At 40.3% G+C, this 26540-nt stretch overlaps 1 protein-coding gene across 1 annotated transcript; it reads right to left on the bottom strand.

Moving 5' to 3' along the window:
* Positions 1–1062: 1062 nt before the first annotated feature.
* Positions 1063–11742, bottom strand: TMEM70 (transmembrane protein 70). The gene is made up of 3 exons (XM_030190173.1): positions 11461–11742; positions 5461–5569; positions 1063–2933 (listed from the first exon to the last, which is right to left on the bottom strand). The coding sequence occupies exons 1-3, from the start codon at positions 11686–11688 to the stop codon at positions 2473–2475; spliced, it is 798 nt and encodes a 265-aa protein (XP_030046033.1). The 5' UTR covers positions 11689–11742; the 3' UTR covers positions 1063–2472.
* Between the last annotated feature and the right edge of the window lie 14798 nt (positions 11743–26540).

The raw sequence follows: 26540 nt of genomic DNA, 5'->3' as shown, positions 1-26540 counted from the left end.
TCATGGAGGTTTTTTGGTAGCAGAGGGCTCAAGAGGGGGGTCCACTGGACCACCAAGAACTTTTTGCTTGCAGGGGTAGTGGGGATCTCAGGAGGGGTCAACTGAACTGCCAGGGATTTTTTTGTTTGCAAACGGGGGGGGGGGGGGGGGGGGGGGGGTCACTGCACCATGAGGGAGTTTTGCAAGATTTTGGAGGTTTGAATGTTTTTGTAGTACAAACACATCTATCTGCCCCTTGTGCCACTTTATAAACATTCTTTTCTTTGAAAATGAGCCTCTATAGCTCCCTTACTTCATACATCTCAATTTGCAGTTGTTTACTTCCTATCAATACTGAGCAAAAGTGAAGCAGCAGACTTTTTTTGTTGATGTTGATGTTTATATTTTTAAACTACTAATGCAAAGCTTTTTCTTCTTTTTTTTTATATTGTGGCCTGCAATTATGTTTGAAAACAAAGCCCTTCCACAGCTTCATTTTTGTTCACTAATGTGCTCCCACGTCAAAAAAAAAAAAGTTTGCTGACCCTTGCAGCACCTACTATTGTTCTCTGCATCTGTCCAAAACATGCTTGAAAATGGTCACCATCACCTCTAAGGATAGTCAGTTCCAGGCTTCCATTACTCTCTCAACAAAGTACTGTTTCTTATCATGTCTTTCCAACTTCATGTCATGAGCCCTACTCCTTAACTTTCTTCTATTGGTCATGCTACCATCTGGCACACAATGACAACCTGCCAAATATCTGAATGTTTCTGTCACACCTGTTTCTTTTTTTTTTTTTCTACAGTAGCAGTGGTCAAATCAGTTTTCAGCTCCCCCTTTCCCCAGTCCTCCAGATGTCAGTGCACTAGTGATCTGCACAACAGCAATTTTATTTTCCTTTTCCTACTGGTGATCTCTCTTCTTCTTCTATGTCAAACATATGGAGAAAGGACGTCTTACCTGATAATTTTATTTTCTTTAGTTAGCGACACTGTTCTGAACCAATGGGTATTATCCCTTCCTACCAGGAGGTGGAGGTAGAGAACATTTTTATTCAGTTTTTATTTAATATAGTTATCTGGCATAGCCGCTGTATCTTTCTTCCACTTCTGATCTTCATCTAGTTAAAATGCCTTATCAACTGTGTTTAGGAGCTGTAATTAGTGACAAAAGGGAGGGGAATGATGAAGCTAAGAAATAATTAAGTAGGACACCATATCCCACTGGTCATTCATAGCCCCATCCCTTCCAACTAAAACTGAAATATGAAGGCTGGCTTGGTGGCTCAGCAGAAGTGTGGTGTGAGGCCATGCAGAACATCCCTGGTTCAACTACTGGGCCAGCTGTGAATGCTATGCAGGTAGTGTTTACAGACCCTAAGGGACCAGGTGAGTCAAGATCATTACTAAGGGTGGCAGCTAATGATAAGATGTAGAGCTCTTAGAATCACTGCTGCAATGATATGACCAGTAACCGTAGGAGGAAGAGTCTATTAAAATATAGTATAGACCTCATATAACATGGATGATAGGGTCCAAGATATTTAACCAGATTATGAGTTAATTCACATTACACTTGATTATATCTAGTTTAAAAAAAAAAGGTATAAACCTTGAATACATTATAAGTAATCCTGTGTTATATCAGGTCTATAAGTGTAGTGAAAAAAAAAAACCTAGACAGTTGTGAACGAAGGCTCATGGCCCAGCACTGATTCTGACTGAAGGAAAAAAAAAGTAGAAAAGAAAAACAACCAGGCCATAAATGCCCAAAAAAGTAATATACAATTTCCTCTTCCAGTTGAATAGCTTTATTGGAAAGTAGGAGCCGAGTCCCTCAGCCTTCAGTACCTTTGCTGCTGGTCTTCGCTAGGTAAAGCAGGCATGTCCTCTGCTCAGGACTAAGCTTAACTTCATAGACAGCACTACTGCTAATCCAAAAATAATAATAATAATAAAATTCAATGTGAAACCTATCAGACAAGTCTGGATTTTACTGCCCTCTCCTCTTTCTAAAGTTTTGGTAATAAATATTTATCACAAGTTTCCTATAATCCTTTTTGCTGCAGAATATCTAACTCAGTCAGCTATCCTAAATCAATACACTTGTTCATCAATACCACCTTCAGCATATCCTGGAATAATTCATCACTGTATGTACAAGACTTGAATGAATGAGTACAAGTCAAGACAACAGCACGAAATTAGGGCACACAGGATTTCTAACCTGTGTTCTGGCATTAAACTGGAAAACAAATCCTTAAAATTTCATTCTGGTTCTCTTCATTTAAAATAAGAACATAAGAATAGTCATACTGGGTCAGACCGATAGTCCATCTAGCCCAGTATCCTGTTTCCAACAGTGGCCAAGCCAGGTCACAAGTGCCTGGCAGAAACCCAAATATATGACAATGTACTAAATTTCATTTTACATAAAAGCATACAAACACACTCAACAAAAACATGTATTTTGTGATGTATAATTTATATTCACTGTTGTGGAACCTTCCTTTCAGTGGGTTCTTTCAGTTCTTCTAAGTCAAAAGTAAAGGGTTTGTCATAGCCCATTAGGTGATTGTAGTCAACTGGATTTGAAAACATCATTGGGTTAACTAGCATAGACTTTGTCTGTGCATAGAATGTTGTGAGCATCTTGTTGACTTCTGGAACCTTCACATCCTTCTGGTGGAAAACTGTTCTTTTTTCAGTAAGAAGAACACTGTAGGTAATAGCAGTGTAGGTGTCCGTCTCAGCCTTATGATACAAGCGTACCACATAGCCCTTTGTGAACAGATGCAGAATAACCGGTGTTACAAAGGTAAAGAATCCAATAATGCTACAGAATGCAATCTGTAAGGTCAAACTGTCCACACCAATTCCAGACTTGAAAACAATGTGAGGCATCACACAGAGGTTAAACATGCTTGTGGAATAGGAAAAAAACTTCACACCTGTAAAAAAAAAAACAACAAAAAATGTAACAGCAGTAAAAAATTACATGCAGTTACCTGTACTAGTCTATGGAGCAGTACTGAACATCAGAGAGAGATGATTGGGATGACAATATGATAAGGTAATGGATGAAGAAATTAGAAAAAGGTTGAAGGTAGTTGAGATCCCAAAGAATATGAAGGAAAGAGAGTTGGTGTAAACTGGCCACGTGAACAGAACAGACGTGTTAAGTCCTCAGAAAAGGTACCAGAAATGCAGGTGCAGGGGAAAAGGCCAAAAAGAAGCCCACCTTAGGAAGTTCTCAAGAATTCTTAACTTTAAAAAGTTTCCAATGTAAATCAACTTTGTAAATCAATTTTGTCAAGAAATTATACTTGGGATTTAAATGAGATGAGAGAGTTTTCATTATTTATCAAATGTTGTTTAAATTTATTAAAATACATATTCAGTGTAATGGGCCTATTGATATTTTATTTGACAGCCCGTTTTTAGCACTTTGCTTAGTTTATTGTCCTCTATTTTACAGACAGATTATTCCTTTTTATAAGAGGTTTTATTGTCTCTTCCTATGAATTTAAGAAAAACATTTCAGGGGATTTTAATTTACCTTTTCTTCTTTTGTCTTCATCATTTGTAGAAGATGACCATGTTTTTCTAGCTACACTAAGTGCTCCTTTTATTAAGGCACACTAATGGCTTTAGCATGCTAATTAGCGCTCATTAAGGGCTAGATTCAGTACAAAGCACCCAAAATTGGGTGTAGAAAAAAAAATCAGCGCTCAATGCTATTCTATAATGGGCACACAAAGATGAGCACCCACTACAGAATAGCATTGAGTGCCGATTTTGGCGCCAGGAGTTAAACTTGCTGAAACTAGGTGTGATTCCCAGCACCCAATCTGAACACACATCCCCAGTAGTCTATAATTCTGCATGCAAATTTTAAGAAACCCCCTGACTCGCCCATGGGCCTCCCATGGTTATGCCCCTTTTTGAGTCATGCGCTACAGGATTTGGGTGCCAATTGTTTAAGAATAGTGCCTAGCAAGATGTGCACCCAAATTCAAATAAGTGCCAATCAGCACCCAATTATTGGCACCAATTGGCTTGTTAGTCAATTAAGTTAGGTGCACATCTTGGATCCGTGCTATATATAGAATCCGGGTTTAAGTCCATTAGTGCACTAGGTTTTAAACAGATTGTTAGTGAATCTACAAATATAGATGGTCATGTTTTAGATTTAAATTTTTTTTTACTTAAAAAAAAAACAAACAACTTTGTGACTAATACAGTTTCTGTAATTAAAATGCTCTGACCATGCATGTACTAGTTTCTCATTATACTGTTGTAGAGCCCCTAAAAATGAAACCGAATGTAGCTTTATTAAATGGGTGCAACCGCCATATGATATTTTTCTGCTTGCAGCATTATAGATACCGCAATGGGAGTCCGTAAGTAGTTTGCCAATTCCAGATGTTGTGCTGCTGGGGAATTCTTCTCTGTGTGAGACTCTTGAAAGAACTGCACTAGTGCAAGAAGTGGTGTGACAAGCATATCCTCAGAATTGTCCATCACAAAACACTACATTGACAGCACCGAGACATGAATTGAGCAAATCTCGTAAGTACTCAAGAACCTTTTGAACTATAACTGGATGAATATAGACAAACTGTTTTGTTAGGAATGCGTATTTTCCACAGAAAATTGCTAAGGCTATTAATCATCCACGAGAATTGTTGCAAAAAATTGTTTTTTTTTGACTAGAGACAAATGTCCTCCCTCCAGTATTTGATATTTTTGTTCCCTCTGATTTTAATCAATTTTTGTTAGTAAAGTTTCTAATGTATTAAACTCTTTATATCCAGAAGAAGTGATTTCGTTCTGCATGATAGCATGAATCACTACTTCGTCTTGGGTGACCTTACCTTGACTGGTTGGTTTTTCCACTCTTGTATTATTTTAACCATAAGAATATCAGGACCCCTGAAGCAGGTGTTCTTGAGCCGAAACACGGCCTATGCCGGGTCTTTTTTCAGAATTAAAGGACTTTATTTATCTCAATCCTGAAGGCCCAGCTGTGCTTTTTCGTGCTATTGTTTGTGTTTGTATGCTGTTTTACCCTCTCTTTTGTTACCGAATAAGCTCATACTGGCAACTAGGGAGATGGCAGGAAAAACTCCCTGCTTCTTATCCCTCACCTCCTCCACCAATTCCAGCCACTAGCTCTGCTACACTTCTCGTCTGTGCTAGTCCTGCTATTATCTGCAGTCTCCACCAAATCCCACAAGCTGCCTCTCATGTACTCTGGAATTGCAAGGCCTACTATCCATCTGCATCAGCCTAAGCCAGTTGAACACCACGTTGGCGTTCAGCTATGTGCTATGGGACCACAGATCTAGCATAAATTAGTGATATTTCTGTATGAATCTTAACAAAGAGATAATATCGGACACGCTTTATGAAAACCAAAGGTATCTTTACAGAAGAGATGATTGTTTGAAAATAAATAGAACTTCAGTTACATACCAAGCACTGCCTTTGCCAAGTTCCCGGTGTAAATTAGTCTTCCATCACCTGCATTTCCAGAAGAGGATGTACTGAAGTAGTGGACATATTTCACATAAGGAACTGTTTTCTGCAGAATAACATTAGCATGCCATTAACATACAACTCATAAAATAAAGGATAGTAAAATTAACAAATCATATCAATTACAATCAATTGGCATGACAATATTTTGTAAATTCAATAAGCTGAATTTCTGCAATGTCCTTAAATCCCTAGAAGCAGCTGTGCTTTGATGGTCTAGGAATCTGATTCAAGCAGTAAAGGCATCGAGTGTCACCAGTCTGACCTCTTAAAAAAAAAAAATGGCCAGCCTCCCCACTCCAATGACGCAGATTACCCTGCTGCAACATTCAAAAGCGACTCACAACTAAAATGAAATCTGCTCCTGCACACTCACTCTCCCTGAATCTATCTCCCCAGCTCCTCTCCCCTATATACTGCCCCAACTCAATCCCAGCCAGTGTCAACACCCAACAGTCAGTGTCCAACCATTCTGTACCCACTCTCATCCCCACCACCTCCAAGTCAGCATTCCCCCATTTGTTAATACTCCCAACATCTTCTCAAGAGCTTCTGAAACAGCTCCTTTGATTTTTTTCTAGTACCACACAGCTCCCGGTTAAGTTTGAGCAACACAGTGCCCAAACTCCCATGCTGTTCTTGCAGTCTTACATAAAAAGATAGAAAACAGCAGCAGATAAAATGGCCTATCCAGCCTGCCCATCCATACTACCTACTACCCATTCCTCTCCCTTAGAGATCCTCTATGCTTGTCCCATGCTTTCCTGAATTCAAATTCCTCGTCCACACCACCTCCACTTGGAGACGATACCACATATCCACCACATTATCCATAAAGAAGTATTTCCTTAGATTATTCTCGAGGCTGTCACCTTTCACCTTAATTCCACAGCTTCCTTTCAACTGAAAGAGTTCTGCCTTCTGTGCATTTATAACCTGTAGGTATTTAAATGTCTCCAGGATAGGGAATACAATAGGAATTGCTTTCTTTATGGGAAATATGTAGGTTGGATGACGCTACTGATGATATGAATTGTTTCAAAGGTTTTGATAGAGATGATCAATGTTTTTACAATTAAAAGGTGACCTGGCTCCTGAGATTTTTCCAACGAGGGAGCCTATAATTTTTTTCACTCCTATTTTTTTTCCCAAAATACATAGTTTTGTTTCATCTGCTAACATATTTCCCCTCATATCCCACCATGACATTACCAATAACTTTTCCCCTCTATGCCTTCATTTAATTCCAAAATGAAAAGGCTATTATTAGAGGCAGTCTCAGCAGTCATTGCGTTGGGGGCAGGAACGAATGGGGTTTGTTCCTGCCCCCAAAGAGGCCACTAAACCACCAGGGCTTCCAAAGGTAGGCCCGGGGAAGGCCTACGGGTGATGGGGTGGGACGAGAAAAGGGGCCGATTTGGTGGGAGAGGCAGTTTTGCTTACGGTTTCTGCCAAAGCCAAGCAGCCAATTTTGGTCACAGATTTGGTTTCAGCAAAAACTGAAGATCCTGGGTTCAGTCATGCTCTAGTTATCATGGTGTTCCTGCTTGAAAGATGCACCCTATTCTGGTCTTCTTCATTCCCGTTTGAAATATCTTAAACTGATCCAATTTACGACTGGGAAATTACTTCACAACTCCGCCTGATTTGATCATGTCACACCTCTTCAAAGAACACTGGCTCCCAGTTTCAACACACAACATTTAAATTACTTTACTATTGTGTTCAAAGGCAGACTACAGAGTATTCCAGAGTACATTTCTAAACTTCTGACTCCTTATACTCCTTCACGCCTCTTGTACTCATCTTAACAACTTTTTTGTGTACTGTTTTTATTTTTAATTTGGTTTTTATCTTTATTTTTTTAAGCATGTATATCACCTAGTGGCACTTTTATGGAGCGACTAATCGTATATCAAGAGATGACAAATAAAATTAAAAAAAATAAACATCACGTTCCAGCACTTCAATTTTGTGTGTTTTAATTTCCAGCTGCTGGATATCTTCTTTTTATTGTGCAGTTTGTACTACAGAGCTGTAACCTTTTGTAGATATTAAGTAACAGACATCAATTCGGTGATCTTTGAATTAATATAATTTCTCAAAATGCGTTGCTATGAGATCTTTTAAGCTCTTCTGTTCTATCATTAAAGCTTCTGCGTCAGATGGGTCCTGCTTTCCATTCGCCATTTTTCCTGTGGCAAGTGCATTCAAATTTCAACACTTAGTGCCAGAGAAGATGTGAAAAACAGGTTTGGTTTTGTTCCCTGATACAGCAGGACTCAGACATTTATATAGGTACAAAAATGATATTAACAGAAGAGAGAAACAAGAAATTTATGTGTCAACAGAAGTTGAGAGGTGCATCACTAAAAATCTGACAAATATAGCAACCCTGTAGATTTGTATAAAAACCATATGTCTGCTGAATGAGAAGATAACAGAGCATTAAATCCTGTACTTCAAATTTGTATCACTGCTTCTCTGTCAGCCTGGACCAGAAATCTGGATCCTGCTCCTTCTCTCCATGGTTGCAATCATCACCACTTGCTGGCTACAAAGGAGGAAGAGATTGCCTAAGGCAATCTCCTGCTAGGCAGAGGGAGTAACTTAAGAGGGACTGGTAGGGAGAGAGAGGAACAAAAGGGAAAAGAAAAGAGACTGACACGAGGGGTGAGCTGGGGGGTGGGGGGCATGAGAGAGAATATGCCTGAATATGTGTACAAAATACTGAAAGAGCATGTAAGAAAAGCCAGTCAGCCAAGTCATAAGAGGGATTTTTTTTCCTCCTGTGATGATCCAGTATATGATACTCAAGTGTTGACCAGTTTTCTATGACAACCCACCTAACGGTCAAGAACCACTGCTCTAGGGCAGTGCTTCTCAACCCTCTCCCAAAAGCATACCTAATCAGGTTTTAGGTTTACCACAATAAATATGCACAAGATAGATTTGACTTGAGACCCATTGAGGCATATTTTCAAAGCACTTAGCCTTCCAAAGTTCCATAGGTTTCTATGGAACTTTGGAAGGCTAAGTGCTTTGAAAATATGCCTCATTGTGTGCAAATCTATCTCATGCATATTCATTGGGGTACTATTGAAAACCTGACTGGCTAGGTATGCCTCCAGGAAAGTGTTAAGAACCTCTGCTCTAGGGTATCAATGTTTGGGGAGACGGAAAGATATTATATTAACTAATTCAGGCCCAGATGCATCAACCAAACGTGAAAGAATCTAAAACGTAAAAGTCCTTAACGAATTTGAAAAAAACGAAGAATGCACCAAAAAAACAAGTCGCACATGTTCGGTGCGGTATTGTAAAGTACAATGCATTAAAGATTCGTTAAACTGGTGTAATCCCCACCGGTAATCGGCCCCTAAAGCATGCGCAGGAGCAGCCAAGCGTTATGCTGGCTGCTCTGCGCATGCCACAAACGTCAAAACAACAACAAAAAAAACCCAACACAAACACGTGGCTCCCCGCTTCCCCCTACATTAAATAGAAAATCAAAACAAAAATCAAAAAAAGGATTGGGAGGGGGCAAAGGCGCTCGTCAGGAGCATCCTCTATGGATGGCCTTGCCCCCCCCCCCGCCCAAGGTCCCCGCTGCTCCCCGCTTCCCCCTGCATGAAAAATCAAAATTTTAGCTGCTCGACCCCCCTCCCTTCCTCTCTCTACTCTTTCTCCCACAGCTCCGCCTCCCACTATCCTCCGCCCCCATGCCCCGCCCCCTAAGGTCGACGACGACAACGCTCCCCCCCTCCGCCTTACCGGGTCTGCGCAGCACCTCTCACCTCTATGTGAAGGCGCTGCACGGGCAAGAAGAACATCTGATCGCCGCAGAGTCTTCAGGACGTCTCTCCTTTCCTGACCTGGGCCCGCCCTCATCTGACGTAAGTAATGGCCTTTAATGCATGCTACGGTTAAAAATTTCTTCGTTAAAGGGTCGTTAAAGTTTAGTGCATCTGGGCCCCAAGAGTTAATTTTAGTGTTTTATTGTGTTATGTTTTATCTGTTTGATGGATTATGGCATCTGTTATAATGTTAGCCAAATTTGATATTAGAATATAAATGATGTCCAATAAGAAGCTTTATAGGAGTGTTTCCCCAAGTCCAGTTTTGGAGTAAAGGGAAAAAGAAATGGGACTTGATTTCAACTACATTCAAAGCGGTTTACACCTTATATACAGGTACTTATTTGTACCTGGGTCAATGGAGGGTTAAGTAACTTGCCCAGAGTCACAAGGAACTGCAGTGTGAATTGAACATGATTTGCATACACTGCCTCCATTATATGCAAATCTCTTCCATGCGTATTCATTGTGGATATTCTGAAAACCTGACTGGCAATGGGTACTCTAGGACCGGACTTGGGAAACACTGCTTTATAGGATGGCTTTGTGAGAGATGGTGTTATGGTGATTATAACTATTGAGTTTAATTATCAAAATCTTAGTAGGAGGGGGAAGGGGCTAAAAGTCCTGAAAGATTTAAGGAAACATAGAGCTGACGTTTTGCCTACCCTTGCACTGGCCCCATGCTTCAGGGAGGCCATAAAACTACAGGCCAGTGGTACACAAGAGGAGGGAGGCAGGTACTGGCCTAATGAGGATCTGAAGGAGCAGTCAGAAGGCTAGGGCTAGGGCTTTTCAGCTTGGAGAAGAGACGGCTGAGGGGAGATATGATAGAAGTGTATAAAATAATGTTTGGAATGGATCGGGTGGATGTGAAGCGACTGTTCACGCTATCCAAAAATACTAGGACTAGAGGGCATGAGTTGAAGCTACAGTGTGGTAAATTTAAAACGAATCGGAGAAAAGTTTTCTTCACCCAACGTGTAATTAGACTCTGGAATTCGTTGCCGGAGAACGTGGTACGGGCGGTTAGCTTGACGGAGTTTAAAAAGGGGTTAGATAGATTCCTAAAGGACAAGTCCATAGACCGCTATTAAATGGACTTGGAAAAATTCCGCATTTTTAGGTATAACTTGGCTGGAATGTTTTTACGTTTGGGGAGCGTGCCAGGTGCCCTTGACCTGGATTGGCCACTGTCGGTGACAGGATGCTGGGCTAGATGGACCTTTGGTCTTTCCCAGTATGGCACTACTTATGTACTTATGTAAAACAAAAATAAGTACAAGGCAAAGGCTCTGCCATATCATCACCCCTCCGAAACCTGATGCTTGTTTTGGAGAGGGCAAGGGCATGACTGTATGAATTAATCAGAGGCCTTCTGCTTAGTTTTGTTTTCAGCACTGTCACTGCTGGGTACTGCAGGCAAGAGTCAAGAGATGATCTGCATTCCTGCTATCAGCTGAGATTTGACTACCTGAATGGAAGGCAGAGGGTCACAGGTGATGGGGTAGGCCCAAAAAAACGTAAACATTGGCCCTCCATGGTACACCACTGATCCAGACAAGATAGTTTATTATTTGCTTTTTCTCATCTGCCAGCTTCAACATGAAAAAATTAACTTACCAGTCTGTCCAATGAAACTACAGGGTACAGAACAGTTTGGATTCTATACCACCGAGCTTCCCAATCTAATGGGGTAACAAAATCCACATCTAAAGTTGCCTATGGGATCTCCATAGGTGCATCACTATTCTGTGTGTGTGTGTGTGTGTGGGGGGGGGGGGGGGGGGGGGGGGGGAAGGAGACAATTTTATTTGGTCGACATCATGGTATCATGCCCACAAAAAAAGAAGATTGATAAGCACTACTATAGTGAAACCACGGAAGAGCCAGACTTGAGAAGAAAAAAATCAATGACTCGTGGAATTTATAAAATACGTAAAGACAAAAAAAGCAACTTATATAGGACAATAGGAACAAGCTCTAAAATGCAGCACAACCAAAACACGTGCATGCTATTCGTTTCTTCTGCAGAATCTATTCAGGTACGTTGTGCTTCGCAAGCGCCTTTCTTCCTCACCTTGTTGCGCGTCTCCGATGTTGATGTCTCGTAGCCACGCGCGAGCCTCAGTTCCGGGGTCGAAAGGTCGCAAGCCCTGTTCAAAACTGCGGCTTTGTTACAGCGCGAGAATGTGCGCCAACCAGACAGAACCGGAGGCGCGGTCCCAGCTATACCGCCGCCCCTACTGCTCCGCACAAGAAAACCCAAACTAAGAAACCTACAGCTTCCTAAAACTGAAAGCAGCATGTTGGCTACAGAACCCTCCGCACACCCACGCCTCTAGCCTCCAGATCCGATGCACTTCCCGGAACTGCAAATCAACTTTTCTTAGTAGAGGAATTTCAAGGACGAAATGGTTCCGTGTTCCAACACATCCCCCTTCTTCCATAGTTCCCATGGCTGAAGATACTGGGCCGGCCCTGCCAACAGTGTGACTTTTTTTGTGTGGCTGAAGTAGCTGACGCCCGACAAATCCCTTTCCTTCGTCAACTGTCCTGCTTTTCCAAAGATTTTTCCCGTAGTCTCGGCAATTAACGCTAAAAGTTCTAACTAGAGATAGAGGAGTGTGGTAGCCGTGTTAGTCCACTCTTAAGGTTATCAATAGAAATCAAACAAAATAAAACATGGAAAAGAAAATAAGATGATACCTTTTTTATTGGACATAACTTAATACATTTCTTGATTAGCTTTCGAAGGTCTCCCTTCTTCCTCAGATCGGAAATAAGCAAATGTGCTAGCTGACAGTGTATATAAGTGAAAACATTCAAGCATTACTGTGACAGTCTGACAGGGTGGGAGGAGGGGGGTGGGTAGGAAGTATGCATGGGGATATCAAAGCATATCATTGATATTCTAACAGGGTGGGTGTGGATAGGTGAGGGGAGGGTGATCCCTAGAGATAGCAACCCTGGCTGGATCAATCCTAATGCCTAACGAATAAAATTGTTGGTTTTTTTTTTCCTTTTCCTGGCACACTCACAGATTTTTTTCCTTTTTTTTACAGATATGATTTGCCGTTGCCAATGAGTGCACAACTGGGCTTATTATGATGAGATTTTGCCCTTTAATACACCAAGAGGCTCATTTTCAAAGCACTTAGACTTACAAAGTTCAATATATTACTGGGTGGGGGGCTTATTTTTGTAAGAGAAAAACGTCCAAAAAGTGTTGTAAAGCACCATTTGGATGAATTTCTTCTCAAGACATCCAAATCAGTACTTTCGAAAACCTGTTTTGCAAACAGCTATGCAATTTGTCTGCAGTGTGTCCATATCACAAAGGAGCGTGTTGGGTTGGGGGGGCATTTCAAAAACGGGATTAGGCCATGCCTAACACGTATTGAAACAAAACCATAATGGAACAAAACCAAAATGTCCAGGGCAAAAATCTAAACGGTTTAGTCAAGACCTGTTTTTAGAATGAACAAGGCAGAAAAAAGAATCAGGGATGAACTGCTTTACTCCCCCAGTGGTCACTCTGTCTTGATTTATAATTAATTTTTTATCAAATACCATGAGCCCTGTTTACTAAGCTGCGCTACTGTTTTTAGCATGTGCACAAAATGAGCGCATGCTGTGTATGCACCCATAGGAATATTGTGGACGCCTACACAGCACACGCCAAGGGTTAGTGCACACTAAAAACACTAGCCTCTAGCACGGTAAACAGGGTCCCATATGTTTTTAGGTAAATATGTTGAATTTTAGTTAAATTGTAATTAAGGAGTTCAAAATGGCCGCCGAGTAGAGCAGACGTGTTACAGACGCTCCTGCGATTTTTTTTCTTTCTAAAGGCTTCTTGTGTTAGCCATACCTTAAAAATGCCTAAGAGAAGGGGGAAAGCTGCTGCTACAGCCTCCCAGCGGCTTAGTACCCCAACTCGAAGCGGTCCGATAGATTCTTTTTTGCAGCGAGTTTTGGACGCCAGAACGCCGGTGAGCGGCTCGTTGTTGTCTCCTGTGCTGGTTGAAGGAGCGCAGGAGACCTTAGAGCTGGAAGTTTCTCTAAGCCCCGACGCTCGAACACCCCCTCCCCCTCCAATGCCGTGTGAGATTGAAGCTCTAGATATGGCATCTCCGAGTCTTACCCTAGATCGGGGGATAGACGACGGACGACGGGAGACACATGAAGATCACCAAAGAGCTGAATTGAACTCACAGGCTGAAACATCAATCGAGGAGCAAAATGCCTCGACTATGGAAGGAATTTCCTTACAACAAACGGGGGTAGGTGACTTTTCACTTGCAGTTTTTCAAGTTAAACCTCCCGAAGTTACGTTAGACTGTTTGTGGACACTTATTGCAGATTTGGGCAAAGCACTAATTCCTCAGATTCAAAAAGTGAAACAGGAAGTTGTCTGTATAGAGGAGAAGGTAAGCAATTGAATGTTAAAGTTGAGAAACAAGATAAAGAAGTACAACGACTGCAAGAAGTTCAAAATAATATGGTGAAAGACTTAATTAATTTAAGAAGAAAGGCAGAGACAATGGAAAATTTTTCAAAAAGTAATAACTTGCGATTTATAAATTTTCCTTTGTTGGATAATGTGGCTCCTAGAGAGATGCTGAAAACATACTTTAAAGATATCTTACAGATCAGTGAAGAAAATATACCTCCTCTAGCGCAAGTTTTTTATCTTCCATCTAGACAACAACAAATATTACAAAATCAACCTTTGGATGTTACAGCTTTCTTAGAAACCTCAGACTCTGAACAAGTAATACCAGCCACGTTATTGGCTACAGTTGTTTTGTCTTCTGACAAACTATGGATATTAAAATTGTTTTACAAAAATCGTGAAAAAATTTTCAAAGGGTTAAAAATTAGTGTATATCCTGATATATCAAAGGATACACAAGTGCGCCGGAAAAGATTTCTTCAAAAAAAGCAGGAAACGATTCAGCTGGGAGCGACTTTCTTTTTAAAATTTCCGTGCAAGTGTCTGGTCACATACCACTCTGAAAAGTTTGTGTTCTATGATCCATCCCAACTCGAGACATTTATTACATCTAGGAAGACTGTTGGAATAGTAATTCCAACTAATGATGTTGTTTGAAATTGGAATATAGTGTCCTCTGTACACTTCTGCCACTCTTTTTGAAATTGTTTATTTCCTATTAATATACCTTCAATGATGTTTGTATTTTGAACTCCCCACTAGTGGACTTGTATTGGTTTGAGGGAATTTTCATGTATGATATATTTTCTTATATTGTAACCTCAATATATCCAATTTTTCTAAACAAGTTTGTAAACTTGAAAAGTTGAAAATCAATAAACAAATTAAACATAAAAAAATTGTAATTAAATATGAAAAATGTACTTTGAAATTAAACAATTCAATAAACAACTTTGCATGATCCCTTGAACTGTGTTTCAAAGTTAATGCCTCTGATAATGGAATCCCCTAGTAGCAACAGTTTCCTGGTATGAGTTTCAATGTTAGTGGTTTGGGGGTGTCTTCTCTTTTTGGGCACCTTGATTGCTTTTTGTTTCACCTTGATTGCTTTTTGTTCCACCTCAGTTCTGTTTTTAGGGGCATCACAGTGCTGTAATAGAACAAAAGAATTCTGTAGGAGCAACACTTGTGAGGGCGGATGCTTCTGTGCCACATGTCATAGTCTGCCTGAGCCTACTGTAAACCATCTGTTCTTAGGTGGCTTTATCCTTTGAGGCAGTGGTGAGAAGTTGGTTTGAGTCTGTGCACTGATAGAAGCTGCTTTTAGTGCATCCAATTCCTGCTTTAGTTTGTTGAGCTCCTGTTTTATACTAGCAAGCTGAAGACAGATAGGACAAGCCTTAAGTCTCCAGATGGTTTGCCTTGGAACTAAAGCACCACAATTATTACAGAGAATAAAAGTAATCTTGATTGGTCGGAATGGATATGAACATAGATGTATTATGATAGGGTTAACAGTCTGCAAGATTGGCTGTGTATGACTGAGGAGTAAAGTTAATGATTTTTGGTTTGTCTATAAAGGGTGGGGTGTGGAAAGGGTAGGTGGGACTGTGGGGTGTGGAAAGGGTAGTTGGGACTAAGTCCCAGTGAGTTGGCCAAGAGCTGTATCAAAAAATGTTCTCTAGGTGTGGCCAGCAATGATACAGTTTGATTAAACAAATTCAGTTTAACCCAGCAATCAAATTCGGCTACAATATAACTTTTCTTTTGTAAATCTAAATATTTCCAGTAATTATAGCAGTTTCATCAATGTAAAATTAAAATTTAAAACCAGTTGGGTGACTAAAAATACTTTTTTTTTTTTTACCTAGGACTGGCAGAACCTGTCCACAACGTTAGAATGCTGTTACAGCAAGAGTTGGCAGGGTCTAGACAAGAAGCAGAAAAACCTATCTTCTCTACTATCAGAGCTAGGCAGGAAGAGAAAAGAGAGTTTTTAGTTGTTTTTGTCTTTTTGGGGGGGTGGGGGTGGGAGAGAGTTTTTTTTTGTTGTTTTTGTCTTTTTGGGGGGCAAAGGTAGACGACAGAGAAGTACACCACTATACAGATTCACAGAACAAATTAATTAAGCAATAAATTCTAGAGAATAGATATATCAGGTAGCTAAACCTGTAGCCAGAAAGCTGAGGAATTAGAATAAAATAATCAGAAATCATTTAGCAGTATTTTGGTTCAGGTCCAGCACATGGAATGCTACAAACAAAGTGGTCTGTTTCCCAACTCAGAGCCCAACCCCCTCCTGCTGTGCAGTTATTGCCTCACAGTGAGTCAGCCAAGTGCTATATCAAAAAATGTTCTGTAGGTGTGGCCAGCAATGATACAGTTTGCTAAATTCAGTTTGATCCAACAATCAAATTCAGCTATAATATAACTTTCCTTTTTGAAATCTAAATATTTCCAATAATTATAGCAGTTTCATCAATGTAAAATTCAAATTTAAAACCACTTGGGAGACTAAGAGGCATATTTTCAAAGCACTTTGGGAGGCTAAGTTCCATAGGTTTCTATGGAACTTTGGGAGGCTAAGTGCTTTGAAAATGAGCCTGTAAAGCTGCTTTTTTTAACCTAGGACTGGCAGAACTTGTCCACATAATTAGAATGCTACAGCAAGAGTTGACAGGGTGTATTAGTTTCAATTACTGTAATAATAATATTAGTCACAGCCATTGTTATAGGAGCCTTGGGCTAAATTACACCGAGGCAGGGCAAATTTCTATAACAGTGAACTACAAAAAAACAGTTTTGCTGGATTCAAGCTACATTTTGTGAGCATCTGGGTGAAGCTGGAATTCTCTGGTGATACTAGACAAATCTTTCTTTGTATTATGTGCTTTGTATCATAATAATAAAAATTTAGCTTACACCCTTTTGGTAGTAGTTCAGGGTGAGTTACATTCAGATACAGTAGATATTTCCCTATCTCTGGAGTGTTTACAATCTAAGGGTCAATGTGGATTGGAACTTTTTTTTAATTCTTTATTTATAATTTCAAGTATAAAGATTACATGAAATTCTTGTTACAGAAATACAGACAGGAAAAAAAATACAAAAGAAAATTGTTTAAGATTACATCATCCTCAGAAGATATAATAAAACACAATATTTTAAATGTCTATGAACACTCTCAGCTGTTCTGGCTGAAAAAATATATTTTAGTCCTTCATATTTTAAGACACATCTACATGGGTAATTTCCTGGGTCTCCTTTCTCATACTCAAGAAAAGCTTTCTGGTCTCCTGTGTCTGTTTAGTAACATCTTGAAAAATACAAACTGTTTTTCCAAAAAATAACTCATTCATTCTACGAAAATATAATCGTTTTACTGCTTCCACATCCTGTTGAAAGACAAATTGAACTAACAAAGTCATTCTTTCAGAATGTTCTGATATGGATGTTTCCAGAATTTCTGATATATTTAGAGTTGTTTCCCCATTATTATGTATTGGTTTGGCAGGTGGTAGTATTCCTTCCGATTGAGTTTTATTTCGTATATAATAGATTTTATTTACTGGAGGTAAAGATTCAGGAGAATATTTTAAAATGTCAATCAGATATTTTTAAAGACTTCTAAAGGTGGTGTTCCCAATTCCCTCGGGAAATTCAGAATACACAAGTTTAGTCTCCGATTGTAATTCTCTATTTGCTCAATCCTTCTTTTAATCATTATTTTATCTTTTATCATTCCTGACGATAAATCTTGCAATTTTTTAACATCTTCTTTAAGCATAGTCGATGGATTGGAACTTTTTATTGTTGAGTGATGTTATGATGTTTTTGTTTTATTTTGTATATTGTTTTATTATGAATGTTTTCTTGGAAACACCTAGTTATAGGGGGTATATAAAGTTTTACAATAAATAAATAAGGGACCCTTTTACTAAGTTGCTGTAGTAAATGGTCTTAGTGCATCCTAACATGGGACTCTCATGCACTAAACCCATTTCTTTTACTAAAATTTATTTATTTGTAGTATTTGTATCCCACATTTTCCCAACAATTTGTAGGCTCAATGTGGCTTACATTTGCCGTAATGGCAGTTGCCATTTCCGGGTAACAGAATTACAAATGGTAATGTGTTAAGTTGCTTACATACATGTAACATAACATACGTGAACAGATTTAATTTATTTTAGTTACATTTGTACCCCGCGCTTTCCCACTCATGGCGGCTCAATGCAGCTTACATGGGGCAATGGAGGGTTAAGTGACTTGCCCAGAGTCACAAGGAGCTGCCTGTGCTGGAGGTGGAAATTGAACTCAGTTCCTCACTTCCCCAGGACCAAAGTCCACCACCCTAACCACCAGGCCACTCCTCCACTCCATGGTATAGATATATATCATGTGCATATATATGTTAAGGAAGAATAAATTATGGTAATACATGAACGTTCCTGAGTACGAAATTGGGTTGTATCATTCTTTAGGTCATCGACTATGGAGAGACCATATTCGACATAGAGATTGAAGTGGTTATGCTTATTCGTTAGTGGTAAGGAGGTTGATCAGTCAAGTGATAAGATTTCAATTATGCTTATGTCGTGTAAATTCTTATTTTTTTGTGTTTAAGATGGGTGTTTATGGTATGCCTTCTTGAACAGATCTGTTTTCTGTAGCTTTCGGAAGTTAGTTAGGTCTTGTGTTATTTTTATGGCCTTCGGTAGTGCGTTCCATAGCTGCGCGCAGATGTATGAGAAACTGGTCGCGTATGTGGATTTATATTTTAGTCCTTTGCAGTTAGGGTAATGAAGATTGAGGAATGTGCGTGCTGATCTCTTTGCATTCCTGGTAGGTTTAAAAATGGGCTTAGCATGTTTTAACATGGGATTTTTCCATGCAGCTGTTTCTTCTTTTTTTATTTTCAGTCAGTTCCTTCTTCCATTTTCTGAAGGATCTTTTTTTAGCTCTAATAGCTTCCTTCACCTCACTTTTTAACCATGTCAGCTGTCGTTTGGTCTTCCTTCCTCCTTTTTTAATATGCTGAATATATTTGGCCTGGGCTTCCAGGATGGTATTTTTTGAACAGCATCCATGCCTGATGTAAATTTTTGACCCTCGCATCTGCTCCTCTAGGTTTTTTTTTTTCACTGTTGTTCTCATTTTATCATAGTCTCCTTTTTGAAAGTTAAATGCTAACAGGAATTCCTGTGTATACTTACTCCAAAGCTAATATAATATTTCTACTTAACTTGTTTAATTTTCAATCATGCTACTTTCCATGTAACACTAACTTTCTCCTAATCTACTGTCTACTAATAACGACACATTGTAAGCTACATTGAGCCTGCAAAGAGGTGGGAAAATCTGGGATATAAATGCAATAAATAAATAAAATAAAAATTAAGCCCACATTTAATGCATCACTAAAATAAGGCTTTTTTTGGTCTTATTTTCAGTTGTGCGCTAATGTCATTAGCATGCGGCAACTGCAAGTAATGCAGGAGCACTTAAGTTTGTTATTCAGGTCGCATGCAGTAATCATCATGCGCTACCTGAATAACACTTCCATGCCTACTCCCCACCCATGGCACAACCCCTCCAAAAAATATTTTTGAAAATTAAATAATGTGCATGGCATATTACCGCAAAATGTTTTAACATGTTTTGCGGTAAGTGTTTTCCCATGTGCTAAGCTCCTTTATTATAAAAGCACTGTGAGACCCCGGGCGAGGGTTATGGGGGTGGCCCTGGGAATAACTCAGCCAGACAAGGTATATAAACGTGAAAATAAATGTCTTAATTCACCTGAGCTCTGGGACCTGTTACCTCACAGGCCAGGAACCTCAGAAGCAACAGTTTCTCTGGTTTAGTAACAGTCTTTGAGTAGGCCTCTGGCTAGCAGGCCAAGCAGTTTGTGGCTGGTGGGGGCTGCCCCACCCCAAACATAGTCTGTAAATTCTCTGGTCTTCTGAGACTCAGGTCTGGCCCCAGCCAGACCTCGGCAAGACTTGTACATCTTAACAAGGAACAAAAGATGGCTTACATCAGCCAGGTTACAGCAGCTAAACATATTCTGTAAAGGCGTAGACTTGGGCTTCACTCCTCCTCATCGTGGGCAGATGGGAAAAATTTTCCCCACCCCAAATCGGCCCTAAACCAGCCCAAAACCCACCCAAAGTCAAACCCCGCCTCCAACATCACCGACCCCGCCCCCAACATCACCGACCCCGCCCCTGACGGCACCTTTGACGTCTTTAGCCCCTCCCCTGATGTCACCTCTGATGTCATTAACCCCGCCCCTGATGTCAACCCTACCCCGGAAAAGCTTCTATTGGACCAAATTGGACCAATAGAAGCCCTGGAAAAGCTTCTATTGGACCAAATTGGACCAATAGAAGCCCCCGAAAAAAGCGCAAACCCTGCACAGCTGCAACGAAAAAGAAGCCCAATTTCCCGCAGCCCGCAGCCTTCGAAAATTTCCAGCATCCTGGCTTAAAAACCAGCCCAATTGGGTGGGAAACCCACCCATCTGGCAACACTGCTCCTCCTTAACCTCAGCCTGGCCCTGTCTTTTAAACTCCCAGGTCTTAACTCCGCCCCTCTCGGCTCACTTCTTCCTCAGGCAGGATCGGTGCTCTTAAAGTGGCCCAGGCTAGTTAGAGAGGGATTTTTCTTAAGGGTGATGAACAGTGTTCTATAAACCCCCTCACAGGCCCTTAAGTTTGTACCTGTTCTAAATATCAGACTATTCCTCCACTCCATGTTTGTTATTAATCCTTTCCTTTAAACAAATCTTAAATACTTAGACTGGAAGAGTTAAATACGCCTCTTCGATAATTATAATTATACTAGGAAAAAATGCCCGTTTCTGAGCGGAATGAAACGGGCGCTAGCAAGGGGCCCCCTCCCTCTGTCCCTCGGAGCTACTTGCCTTGTTCACTGTGGCGTTTCCGTTTCGGCCCTCGTTGAGTGTCATAGCTCCGCCTTCAACGTCATGATGTTTTGACGTGAGGGCGGTGCAGACACTCCAGTGCACACTGGATATCTCGGGCGCCTCAACTTCCGTGGAGGCTTCAGAACGTTGGGGTTGCCTTTTATATAGAGAGATTATGTATAATTACATAGTTCTCGTAGAGGCATATTTAACTCTTCAGTCTAGGTATTTAAGACGTGTTTAAAGGAAAGGATGAATAACAAACATAAAGTGGACTAACACAGCTACCACATCTCTCCACTCCTTATGTAAACAGGTTAAAAAAAAAGTTTTAAGCTTTAACAATTTTACTGGTGACAGAGAAAAAAGAAAGCAAACATAATCCCAGTATACAGCAGAAATGTGCAATAATGCTCAAAACAAGTTAAAAAACTTACCCGGGGTTGCTGGCTGTTGTCCCAGTCCCGGGTGAGTGCAGGAGGAGGAAAGCTAGTCACTGCTGGTGGCAAGTGGGGCCCTGGAAGTATAAGGGAGGGCTCTGGAGACTCTGGGAGGTTGAAGACTGTAGTGACGGGTAACATAGGAAGAGGTTGCAAAGAATTGACAGGGTAACAAGGTTCTGTGAGTTTGTAGTGGTGTTAGGCTGACTAAATGAAGAGTAAGGCAACATTATTGGGCTCAAGTGTGTGGGAGATATTATGGTACGGGGTGTGCATTCAACAGGGGACCCTGGCAAGGTAAATAGAATGTACTATGCTGTCGGGGAAGAACACTGCACGTGATGAAAAGCACAGTGTGAATGGGTGTGGGGAACTGTTTTAAAACTTGGGCACAGCATTTTTAAGGGAAAAGGAACCCAGTTCTAAGGTGCTTTTTTAGAACAAAGCACCAGGTGCTCAGAGCAGCTGCGTGGCCGCAGGCACGTGGGAGCTATGACTTGAGTTGTTTACACTGAGTCTGAAAGCCTTTGTTGGCAGATGGGGACCAGCATCTGTGAGAGAAGGGTGCTGCTGAGTGACCGTGTCCTGAGGGGAGACGTTGTAGCTTTGACTTCTAGAAATAGCTGGGTTTGATAAATGTTCGGCTGAGAAAGTTTTTAAACGTTTTCAAAAAGTAAAATAATGAGCTAAAACTTGTAATTCCAGCTTTGCTTTTGTATTCAACAGGAGGCATACAGGGGTTCTAGAGTCAGAATGGTGTTCTGTGGGGGAAAGCTATCAATTGGCCCCGAATTAAAAAGTTTGACCACCCCTGCTTAAGACTCAAAAAGAAAATGCTATCCGTGTATTAATGATTTTTTTGATTGTCAATAAAATCTAATTGCTTCCTGTGCTACAAAAATATGTGAAGGGCAATTCTATGACTGGGCATGTGTAGTTATGTGCATCATACACATGTAAGTGTACAGAATAGCATCACTTATGCACATAAGTACACTACACACTATTCTATAAGGTAGTGTATAAGTACTTTAGGGGTCTTTTACAAAGGTGTAAAAGACCTATGGGCATCATATTCCTATGGGCGTCTCTAGCATTTAGCGTATACTAATCATTAGCACATGCTAAAAATGCTACCGCGCCTTTGTAAAAGACCCCCTTAGTGCATAACTGCAAGGGGTTTACATATAGGAGGGGCATGAGTGTGTCTCCAATTTACGCACATACCCCCTAGTTCAGTCAGCGCTGATAATTGGTACTTAACAACTACAGACCTGTAGCACCCATACCATTCCTGATAAAGATAATGGAAGGAATAGTCACCATACAACTAACTGAATACGTGGAGAGATTCAATATACTACACTCACAATCAGGATTCCGAGCAAATTTCAGCACCGAGATCACCCTATGTACTCTGATATATGATATAACCACCCTACGGGCCAAGGGGAAGAAAGCACTCATCATGAAGTTTGACCTCTCAAGAGCCTACAATGTGGTAGATCACAAATTACTCCTAACAACCCTAAACAATATTATCATAACAGGTCACGTACTTAAGTGGTTTTGTGGCTTCCTAACAAGCAGATTTTACCTAGTTAAGATGAGTGGAACATACTCAGAAGGATGGTCTGCAGATAGCGGTGTCCCCCAGGACTCGCCACTTTCTCCTATTCTATTCAACATCCTTGTGGCCTCCCTGGGATATACCCTCGAAGCAGTAGGCTTCAGAGCATTTATATACGCAGACAATATCACCATACTAATTCCAACAAATGACAGCATTGAATCAATAAAACAATACATAGAGGAGTGCATTACCCTAATCACAAACTGGATGGAAATGAACCAATTAAAACTAAACTGTGATAAAACAAAATTCCTATTGACAGGTCATAACACAGCCATAGAACAAAACAGTTCCTTCATAGTGAATGGTTTATCCTACAAACTAGAGCCCGCCCTCAAAATCTTGGACATTACAATAGACCAAAACCTATCATGGGAAACACAGGTGAATAGGACAGTCAAGTCTTGCTTCTTCCAACTGCATAACCTCAGATGAATACTGAAATACTTTACACAAGAACACTTGAGACTCGTGGTACAGGCTCTAATTCTAACTAAAGTAAGCTACTGCAATATAATCTACTTAAACTGCCTTTACATGGAAATACTTTTAAAACAAACAGGAGGAAATATTTTTTCACTCAATGGATAGTTAAGCTCTGCAACTCTTTGCCGGAGGATGTGGTAATAGCGGTTAACGTATCTGGGTTTAAAAAAGGTTTAGACAAATTCCTGGAGGAAAAGTCCATAGTCTGCTATTGAGAAAGGCATAGGAAGCATGGGATTTGTAGTATGGAGTGTTGCTTGCCAGGTACCTGTGACCTGGCTTGGCCACTGTTTGAAAACAGGATACTGGGCTAGATGGACCATTGGTCTGACCCTGTATATGGCTACTCTTATGTTCTTATGTTATGCCCTAAAAACCTAATACACAAACTACAGACAACACAAAACACAGCCATAAGATTAATCTACGGTCTGAAAAAATTCGACAGGTTCTTTCACCTATATGCCTAGCTACACTGGCTATCGGTAGAGGCCAGAATTATCTTTAAACTCTGTTATTTTGTCTTTAAAATCTTTCAGAGCTATGCTCCTCAATACATGTTCTCTCTAATCAAAATTCTGCACTCAAACTACAGGACAAGAAACTCTCTAAAAGTATCCTTCCATCCTTTAAAGAATTTCGACTTGAGATTTTCTCAAGCCTATTCTCTTACCAAGCCACCAAATTCTGAAATGCCCTACCAACACCAATGCTCACATCAACAGTTACACTCAATTCCATAAAGCCTTAAAATCCATTCCATTAAAGAAATACATCTTACCAAACGCCTCTTAAATCTGGTTCCCCAACATGACATTTTTAATACGTCTAACATCAAACTGAAGTCCCTTTCTCTGCATCTGTGCATTAGACTGACTTATCTACCTGCTAATCCGCTCTAAAATCTGCTATGAAACTTGTCTTCCTAATGTAATCTTGCTGATTCTCTCTACTCTGTAAAGCTCTCGAGGTGTGAGCAGAATATAAGCACCTGTTAAAGTAAAGTAATTAGCGGCACTAACTGGCTTTAATTAGAATTTACACACACAACTTTCTAAGTGTATTCTACAACATGGTGTACATAAATTCTACTGCATGCAACTGAAAAGGGGTGTGGCCATGGGCGGGTTGTGGGCGTTTCCAAAAACTGTGCACAGTGTATTATGGAATACACTCAATCTGCGCCTAAGTTAGATGCAGGTATTTAAGCCTGGTTTTAGGTGGCCTAAATGGGTGCACCTAAATTTTAGTCACAAGAATGGCACGTGAGCATATTCTATAAACTATGCCTAACTTTAGGTGTAGTTTATAAAATCACGCTAAGTGATTTTAAGGCGCCATTTATAGAATTTGGCCTATAAGCTATAGAATACTATCAATTATATGCACAGTATAGAATTCTTTACACTTGTCATTGACCTGATGTAAACGACTTTAAGCACAGCAATGCCAACTTATGCTAGGATAACAGCTCGTGGCAGAGAGATGTTATTATTTATTTGGTTCACTTGTATCCCACATTTTCTCAGCTTTTGCGGGCTCAATGTGGCTAACAAAGTTACTAGAAAATAAAATTGTTCCAGAAAAAAGTGTCAAATACAAGTACAGAAGCAGCTGAAATAAGAGAATATGGATGGGAATACAGGAGCAACAAAGGGAAGCAGAAAGAAGGTAAAAAGCGGGAAAACAAACAAAACGGGAAAAAAGGGTTTAAAGAGCATTGTGGACTGCGGGGTAGGCTTTATTGAACAAATAAGTTTTTAGTAATTTTTTTAATGTTTGATGATCCGGTGTCTCTTTCAGGAGTTTTGGCAAAGCATTCCAGGTTCGCGGGCTGATGAACGAAAAGGAAGATGCGTATATCGTCTTGTATTTTAGATTCCTGCAGGAAGGATAGTGCAGATTTAGATAAGTTCAAGATGATGCCAATGAATTTCTAGGAGGTAAATCAAGCAAATCACACATGTAAACTGGTGCTTCTCCATAAATGATCTTATGAGTTAAGGCGCAGACCTTGAAATCAGTTGTAGAATTGGCACTCAGTGCACAGCATCAGCATGCGTAACTGGAGGCACACAGTTATAGAACTTACCCCTTGATGTGAGACAACTTATTAATTTGAACTATACTGGAGAATTACTTTAAATTGTTGTGCATGCTGGAATACAGTGTTATCTCAGTTTAGCTGCAAGCTACAGTATTTGTGGCTATAAGATAAATTAACATCTGTAAAATGCATGGCTGAAATTTGTTAAAATAATTAGGGCTCCTTTTACAAAGCAGCACTACCGATTAGTAGCGCACTGGATGAGAAAAAGCCCATTCAATTCCCATGTACTACTTCCCATTCTGTGCACACTGATCAGTAGTGCAGTTTTGTAAAAGGAGCCCATAGTTTTTACTTTAGTGTAATTTGATATTCATTGGGTTGGTATGAAACCTTTCCCCCTCCCCCAGGCTGGTATTTTCCTACAATGCAACCTGTGTGCAATGATTTTTATTCCATGCAGCACAAATTGTATTACATTCCTATAAATTCATCTCTTAGATGCAAGCTGTCATGGTCTTACCATGACTCGGGCCAGCGCCCACTGCGGTTGTCTGGTGGAGAGAGGAAGACCATCTGAACTGCTATGAATTTACAGCCTGCTTCACTGACACAGACTACTCAGTAATTACTGTGGATTCTTTTGGATTCATATTGAGTAAATTAAACCTTTATTAGAGGAGCTAAATTCTACAATGATTAAGGTATATACAATGATTAGCTATATAAACACAATGATTAGCTGTATAAACAATCATTACATCACTGGTCTCTACATCTAAGCAATGCAAAGAGTTCTTAGACCAGGAAAAGAAGCAATACATACACTATACATACAATCATCACTGGTCTTTACGTCATCCAGGCTCTTATCATCAGCTGGGGGGGGGGGGCGTTACAGCGAAAGCCAGGAGCTTTTTAGACCAGGAACATATCCTCTGCGCAGAACATACGTTACTCACAGATGAGCTCCCACTCTGCTGTGACAAGCCTTCCCTTTTTATTAGGCTCTGAGCTCATGTTCAGAGCTAGGGAAAGTTACAGAATGCTGCTAAGGAAAATTACAGAATGCTTCTCTGTTTAGGTAAACAGGCCATACTGTGGGAACGTGGTCACATGCTTTCCCAAGTCCAGGTGGCCAGGCTGCACCCGGAAAGCAAGTAC

Source organism: Microcaecilia unicolor, chromosome 1, assembly GCF_901765095.1.
Source record: "Microcaecilia unicolor chromosome 1, aMicUni1.1, whole genome shotgun sequence".
Lineage (NCBI taxonomy): Eukaryota > Metazoa > Chordata > Amphibia > Gymnophiona > Siphonopidae > Microcaecilia > Microcaecilia unicolor.
Note: the sequence above shows the minus strand (reverse complement) of the source record. Positions and strands in the feature narration are given on the sequence as shown.

What these genes read in the sequence shown, in the direction of transcription:
- TMEM70 (XM_030190173.1), bottom strand. Translation starts at nt 11,688, where the DNA reads ATGCTGCTTTCAGTTTTAGGAAGCTGTAGGTTTCTTAGTTTGGGTTTT. An exon ending in CATCGGAGACGCGCAACAAG is followed by an intron (nt 5,570 to 11,460) that starts GTGAGGAAGAAA and finishes GTTATTCTGCAG; the next exon opens with AAAACAGTTCCTTATGTGAA. An exon ending in CTTGGCAAAGGCAGTGCTTG is followed by an intron (nt 2,934 to 5,460) that starts GTATGTAACTGA and finishes TTTTTTTTACAG; the next exon opens with GTGTGAAGTTTTTTTCCTAT.